This window comes from Borostomias antarcticus (genome assembly GCF_949987555.1).
Source record: "Borostomias antarcticus genome assembly, chromosome: 9".
Classification (NCBI taxonomy): domain Eukaryota; kingdom Metazoa; phylum Chordata; class Actinopteri; order Stomiiformes; family Stomiidae; genus Borostomias; species Borostomias antarcticus.
This window is the reverse complement of record NC_140242.1, coordinates 21,888,509-21,896,029: the sequence shown is the minus strand read 5'-3', so window position 1 is coordinate 21,896,029 and position 7,521 is coordinate 21,888,509. Positions and strand designations below refer to the sequence as shown.

At 54.3% G+C, this 7,521-nt stretch overlaps 1 protein-coding gene across 1 annotated transcript in view; it reads right to left on the bottom strand.

The window, feature by feature from the left end:
• Nucleotides 1–232: 232 nt before the first annotated feature.
• LOC311313335 (radixin) overlaps nt 233–7,521 on the bottom strand; it is a 41,605-nt gene continuing 34,316 nt past the window's right edge. Inside the window, exons 9-15 of the mRNA XM_084443459.1 lie at nt 7,265–7,361; nt 6,986–7,149; nt 6,224–6,354; nt 4,669–4,829; nt 3,981–4,073; nt 2,640–2,849; nt 233–608 (exon numbers count right to left, since the gene is read on the bottom strand). Coding sequence (XP_084299585.1) covers nt 444–608; nt 2,640–2,849; nt 3,981–4,073; nt 4,669–4,829; nt 6,224–6,354; nt 6,986–7,149; nt 7,265–7,361 — 1,021 coding nt within the window. The 3' untranslated portion in view covers nt 233–443. The remainder of the gene's footprint in view (nt 609–2,639; nt 2,850–3,980; nt 4,074–4,668; nt 4,830–6,223; nt 6,355–6,985; nt 7,150–7,264; nt 7,362–7,521) is intronic.

The following is a 7,521-nucleotide window of genomic DNA, read 5'->3' as shown; positions in this document are numbered from 1 at the left end:
TTTTTAAAAGAAAATTATTTAGATTCTTCAACTGATGACAAACAAAAAGGTACAGATATTAAAGCTTTACATACAAGCTTGCCAGCGACATCAATAAGCTACAAATGGCTATTTTCAAATAAATCAACCAATTGCTGTCTCCTTTCTCTTTTTTATCCATTTGCTCACATCAGACGTGCAAGCATAAAATGATCCTTTGCTCAAGGAGAAGTTCGTTTTGCTTGCGGTTTCTGGATTGGGCGATTTCCAGATGTGTTTGGGCGGAGCTCTAAGCAAGAAGCGGTTCGATTGGCCAACCGCTAGTGGGCAACGCTTTGGCAAGGCGTAAAGGGCGGGACATCGAGGCCACACACCCCTGACCTTTATTTTGCAGGGGCGGGTTAGGCTGTACAGCAACGAAAGCGAGGTATCATCCTGGCAACAGGGGCCACTCTCCCTCTGTCTCACATGGACTCAAACTCGTCGATGCGCTGCTTGGTGTTGCCCTGCCGGATCTGGCGCAGCGTCTTGTACTTGTCCCTGCCTGCTTTCACATTCTCCGCATGCAGCATGTCGTTCTGGGTCTTCTTGGTGTCGTCTCTGGCCTGGGCCAACTCTGAACTCAACGTCTGAGAGAGAAGCACAGGAGGGATGGAGGGACGGGGGGGTGATGTGACAGAGGGAGGAAGCAAGAGGTAGAGGGAGGGAGGTAGAGAGAGTAGGGGGAGACAGAGGGAGATAGAGGTGGGGGGGGGGGTAGAAGGAGACAGACAGAGGTAGAGGTGGGGGGGGTAGAGGGAGACAGGGAGGTAGAGGTGGGGGTAGAGGTGGGGGGGTAGAGGTGGGGGTGGGGGTAGAGGTGGGGGGGGGGTAGAGGGAGACAGGGAGGTAGAGGTGTGGGGGGGGGGTAGAGGTGGGGGGGGTAGAGGGAGACAGAGGGAAGTAGAGGTGGGGGGGGGTAGAGGGAGACAGGGAGGTAGAGGTGTGGGGGGGGTAGAGGTGTGGGGGGGGGTAGAGGGAGACAGGGAGGTAGAGGTGTGGGGGGGTAGAGGGAGACAGGGAGGTAGAGGTGTGGGGGGGTAGAGGTGGGGGGGGTAGAGGGAGACAGGGAGGTAGAGGTGTGGGGGGGTAGAGGGAGACAGGGAGGTAGAGGTGTGGGGGGGTAGAGGGAGACAGAGGCAGGTAGAGGTGTGGGGGGGGGTAGAGGTGTGGGGGGGGGTAGAGGTGTGGGGGGGGGTAGAGGGAGACAGGGAGGTAGAGGTGTGGGGGGGTAGAGGGAGACAGGGAGGTAGAGGTGTGGGGGGGGGTAGAGGGAGACAGAGGCAGGTAGAGGTGTGGGGGGGTAGAGGGAGACAGAGGCAGGTAGAGGTGTGGGGGGGGGTAGAGGTGTGGGGGGGGGTAGAGGGAGACAGGGAGGTAGAGGTGTGGGGGGGTAGAGGGAGACAGGGAGGTAGAGGTGTGGGGGGGGGTAGAGGGAGACAGAGGGAGGTAGAGGTGTGGGGGGGGGGTAGAGGGAGACAGAGGCAGGTAGAGGTGTGGGGGGGGGTAGAGGGAGACAGAGGCAGGTAGAGGTGGGGGGGGGTAGAGGGAGACAGAGGCAGGTAGAGGTGTGTGGGGGGGGTAGAGGTGTGGGGGGGGGTAGAGGGAGACAGGGAGGTAGAGGTGTGGGGGGGGTAGAGGGAGACAGGGAGGTAGAGGTGTGGGGGGGGGTAGAGGGAGACAGGGAGGTAGAGGTGTGGGGGGGGGGTAGAGGTGTGGGGGGGGTAGAGGGAGACAGAGGCAGGTAGAGGTGTGTGTGGGGGGGGTAGAGGTGGGGGGGGGGTAGAGGGAGACAGAGGCAGGTAGAGGTGTGTGTGGGGGGGGGGTAGAGGTGTGGGGGGGGGTAGAGGGAGACAGAGGCAGGTAGAGGTGTGTGTGGGGGGGGGGTAGAGGTGGGGGGGGGGTAGAGGGAGACAGAGGGAGGTAGAGGTGGGGGGGGTAGAGGGAGACAGAGGCAGGTAGAGGTGTGTGTGGGGGGGGGTAGAGGTGGGGGGGGGGGGTAGAGGGAGACAGAGGCAGGTAGAGGTGTGTGTGAGGGGGGGGGTAGAGGTGTGGGGGGGGGTAGAGGGAGACAGAGGCAGGTAGAGGTGTGTGAGGGGGGGGGTAGAGGTGTGGGGGGGGGTAGAGGTGTGGGGGGGGGTAGAGGGAGACAGAGGCAGGTAGAGGTGTGGGGGGGGGGTAGAGGGAGACAGAGGCAGGTAGAGGTGTGGGGGGGGGGGTAGAGGGAGACAGAGGCAGGTAGAGATGTGTGTGGGGGGGGGGGTAGAGGGAGACAGAGGCAGGTAGAGGTGTGTGTGGGGGGGGGGTAAAGGTGGGGGGGGGTAGAGGGAGACAGAGGGAGGTAGAGGGAGACGGAGAGAGACAGAGAGGTCAGGCAGGTGATAATGAATACAGCAGGCCTTGACAGGTCACATTCTACTTAGCTTCGCGTTGTAAAGGTCAGAGTGTTTCTCACCAACATAATCACTCATCAAAGTGATTATAGTTGTCAGCTAACAGGTGAGAAGCATGCCAGGGCTGAGCAGAAGAGCCCCCACACTGGGGTGGGGGCTGTCCAACGGGGTGGAGGGACACGCTGAGGTTCGTTCCAGTAAAGAGCGCGGCGGCCGCTCGCTCCCTACCTGCAGCTGCTTCTTGACGCGGTCGTTCTTCTGGGCCTCCGTGACGCGCTCCTCCTCGCTGCGGTGGCTGGTCACGCCGTCGCTACGCAGGTCGGCGCTGGCCTCCGCGCTCGTCTCGTCCTGCTCGTCGTGCTCGTGGGCCAACGGCGATGACATCACCGTCTTCAGCTCCTCCTTGGTCTTCTCCAGGTCCTCCTGGGCTGACAGGGCCTGGCAGGGAGGGGTTAAACACACGCATGTTTTAGGGGAGGGGTTAAACATTCCAATGTTTGCACGCAATCACACACCTAAACACACCCACACACATTCTATGCTAACTGCTGTATGGAAAGGTCAAGGAAGTCTTTGTGAATTTGCATATAGGCCTAAATGAAGGTGAGTAAAGCAAACTCCTCCTCACTCTTGCGATCTTTACATAAACACGGACGCACACACACACACACACACACAGACCTCCAGTGATTCCAGTCACGGCGTGTTATGGTGGACAGGACAGAGGTCAGAGGGCATGCCAGGCAGGGAGGACGGTGTGTTGTGATGGACAGGTCAGAGGGCATGCCAGGCAGGGAGGACGGTGTGTTGTGATGGACAGGTCAGAGGTCAGAGGGCATGCCAGGCAGGGAGGACGGTGTGTTGTGATGGACAGGTCAGAGGTCAGAGGGCATGCCAGGCAGGGAGGACGGTGTGTTGTGATGGACAGGTCAGAGGTCAGAGGGCATGCCAGGCAGGGAGGACGGTGTGTCGTGATGGACAGGTCAGAGGTCAGAGGGCATGCCAGGCAGGGAGGACGGTGTGTTGTGATGGACAGGTCAGAGGGCATGCCAGGCAGGGAGGATGGTGTGTCGTGATGGACAGGTCAGAGGTCAGAGGGCATGCCAGGCAGGGAGGACGGTGTGTTGTGATGAACAGGTCAGAGGTCAGAGGGCATGCCAGGCAGGGAGGACGGTGTGTTGTGATGGACAGGTCAGAGGGCATGCCAGGCAGGGAGGACGGTGTGTTGTGATGAACAGGTCAGAGGTCAGAGGGCATGCCAGGGAGGGAGGACGGTGTGTTGTGATGGACAGGTCAGAGGGCATGCCAGGCAGGGAGGACGGTGTGTCGTGATGGACAGGTCAGAGGGCATGCCAGGCAGGGAGGACGGTGTGTTGTGATGGACAGGTCAGAGGTCAGAGGGCATGCCAGGCAGGGAGGACGGTGTGTCGTGATGGACAGGTCAGAGGGCATGCCAGGCAGGGAGGACGGTGTGTTGTGATGGACAGGTAAGAGGGCATGCCAGGCAGGGAGGATGGTGCGTTGTGGTGGACAGGTCAGAGGGCATGCCAGGCAGGGAGGTAACATTACTTTGTGCTGCCATTCTGTGGCCTCCTCTTCCTTCTTCCTCTTGGCCTCCTCAAGCAGAGCGATTTTGGCAGTGAACTCTCCCAGCTCAGCGGCCTGCAAGCGACAAGCACAGAGCACACAACCCTGTCACACCCTCAAACACACAGACACACAGACACACAGACACACACACACACACACACACACACACACACACAGACACACACACAGACACCAACCTACCCTGATCTTAACTAAGGGGTCAAATGTGTTGAACACAAAAGTACAGATCCCTCAAGGTTTCACTTTGACATTTTTGGGAGCAGCTTTGGGTCTGAGCTCACACCCTGTTAGACTTAAAGGTGTTAGTTCTGTTCTTTGCCATTAGAGGCTAAACATTCCTGCTCTGAGCTTAAACGGTATCCATTGTTGTTAGAAGTAGATTATTTATTAGGTTATTAGAAGCCTTAGGCAAAATAGCACAGCAGTGCGTTGAGTTTAGGATTTCGCTTTTACTGACAGTTGAACCACACCAGAAGATGCAGATATTTCAATGACAATAACCATCTGGAACATTCAGCTACAGTAGGTGGAAGCAGAGCTACCGGGTAACGTGCACGTGATCTAGCCAGCTGCCCTCAGTGGAATTACACCAAGAGGGGCGAGGCGTGATACAGGGCGTGTTATCCTCCCAGGGTGTCTGTGTTACCAGCTGTTCCTGGTTCTTCATCTGGTCAGCAGCCTGCTTGGCCAGCGCTGCCTTGGCCTCCTCCGCCACCTGTCTCTCCCTCTCCAGCCTCTCTGCCTCCTCCCTGGCCCTCTTCCTCTCCTGATCCAGCTCCAGAGCCTTGCGCGTCTGCTCCTCCAGCTCTGCGGGCACACAAACAATCACACATTTACACACATGCACGCACGACACACACGCACGCACGACACACACACACACACACACACACACACACACACACACAGGTTAATAAGTTATATATCTACACAACAGATTCTGCAGCGCTGAAACGCCAGACTCTGCTTTGCTCTATGATATGTCTAGGGAAGCGGTCAGTCTAGGGGAGCAGTCAGTCTAGGGGAGCTTCTTTCTTTTCAGGCCAAAGCCTCGTCATCCATCACATGTAAAAAAAACATTCTGTGAGTCATACAGTAGGAGGTTTCAGGGGGTAAATCGCTGTCCACAAGTGACACTGCATTTGAATACCAGCTGTGTTTAAGAGCGAGGACTTTTTGGACTTTAGGGCCTATTCTCAGTCTGTCTAACATGAATCTGACCTATAGAGACTATAATTTCCCTGATCGGCTCAATATTGAGCCAGCTACAGTTGTTCTGCAGGCGCACACTCGGCTACATGGAAGTCAACATAGACTCACAAGTCAATCTCTAAACGCTGCTCTCAACTAGAGACATTCATCTCGATTTCGTTGGTGGAAACAATTTTAGAGATTGAAAAAAACTTTTGAACAATGTTTTGATTCAAACTTTCAATGTTTTGATTCTCCACTCCAGTTTGTTTCACTAGGGACGAAGATAGGAGGAGGACATCATTTCCAGTAAGGGGGGTCCTTCACCCTATTGGAGATGTAAGCAGTGGCTCTGATTGTTAGCATCGGTTTTTGCTGCTGTTCTAGCAGCGAGATGTCTCCAGACTTTCAAAGTCTGTGAGACTAACGTGGCCAGTGAAATGTTGGAAAAAGTAGGATAAATGTGCTTTTGCGAGACGGGAAGCACAGGGTGTAATAATCTTACCAGTCTCAATATGCTCTCCTGTGAAATTTATCACAATTCGAAAGCAAATGTTGAAATAAAAGTTGCATTTGAAATTGATCTAATTTGCGACCGCACTACCTCACTGCTTTGCAGTGCCAAAGATATATGTTGTAGAGGTAAATATGATCAGCTGTGAATATGATCCAAGCGGTAAATGTGATCAGCTGTGAATATGATCCAACTGGCCCTCCCTCTCTACAACATACTGTGGAGGTTTACAGCAGAACAACTGCCGATAGTTCAATACTGAGGAAAATTATAGTGTCTACATGTCAGGTTAATGTAAGACAGACTGAGAATAGGCCCAAAAGTCCAAAACAGTGAGTCTATCTTATGATAAACGCTGGACTTCTGATCTCTGAAAATGTCACAGGATGCAAATTCATGAGCCCACTTGTTAACACTTGATGAGCACACTAACTGGACTGTGTGTGTGTGCGCGCGCACATGTGTGTATGTGTGTATGTGTGCAGACAGAAAGTACCTTTCTGGGCCTTTAGTGTCTGCTCCTCGATCTGTCTCAGTCTCTCGATCAGCTCATCCTTCTCTCTCTCTATCCTCTCTTTCTCCTTCTCTGCGTGCTCTCGTTTCTTCTTCTCGTTTTCTAGCTGCGCTCTGTCAAAGTGGAAATAAACAACAGTTAGGCTTGACAATCAAGACAAATAACATGAGTCAGTGAATCTAACATACCAGGAGTGACAGGATTAAAGTACTTCATTACATGATTTGGTCATCAGGCCCAGAGTATGTCCGCATACTGCCCCCTGCTGGCCGTGGTTGATGTTCTGCAGTCTGCACCAGATGGCTGCGCTATTTATTGTCATTATGTCTGGCGTTTTGGGGTAAGGTAGGTGTGTATGCCTACTCTGACTGTGTATCTCATCTTAGATTGTATGTGTGTGTGTGTGCGTGTGTGAGTGTGTGTTGAGGCCGGGAAGAGCACTGCCCATGCCCAGATGTCCATCAAGACTTCTTTAGATGAGGAATTCCAGTGCACAAACTCAACTGCAACCGCATTTACACATCACGGCCATCATGTGTCTGTCTGCTCTGTGTGTGTGAGTGTGGCCGTGTGTGCGTGCATGTGTGTGAGTGTGTATGTGTGTGTGTGTGTGAGTGTGTGCGTGCGTGCATGTGTGTGGGTGTGTGTATGTGCATGCGTGTGTATGTGTGTGTGTGTGTGTTGATGTGTGTGTGTGTGCCTGCGTGCATGTGTGTGTGTGTGCGCGCGTGTTGTCTCCGGTACCTCTCCATCTGTTTGTGGTGCTTCTCCTCCCTGGCCTGGGCCTTCATCTGCTGCACCTCGATGGTGTCGGGTTTCCTTCTCCTCATGTACAGCTCGTGGTTCCCCATGCACAGCGCCAGGATGCGCTTGTTGATCCGCAGGCGCGGAGCGTAGAACACGAAGTCCTGCGGGGGGGGGGGGGGGGGGGGGGGGTTGAGTGTGTGTGTGTGTGTGCGTGCGCTCGTGTGTGTAATCCCCCCATGACTGTGCTTCCAACCTAAAAGACCACACAATACTTACTGGGGCTTTCTTGTCAATAGGTTTGATCACAAACTTCTTGTCGTTGAAGGAGATGTTGCGGATCTCGCTCCAGGGAAAGCCGATCTTTGGTGTCAACCTAGAGGGAGAGAAACTCTAATCACAACCTTACTTCAGAGCATCTAAGGTGTATCCTGTTCAAATAAAATGAATGAACCAGGCTTCACTGTTACCAGCCAACAGAGGGCGCTAGTGTCAAAGAGTTGCTCTGAATAGGTTGTCTTCACTGTCCTGACAAA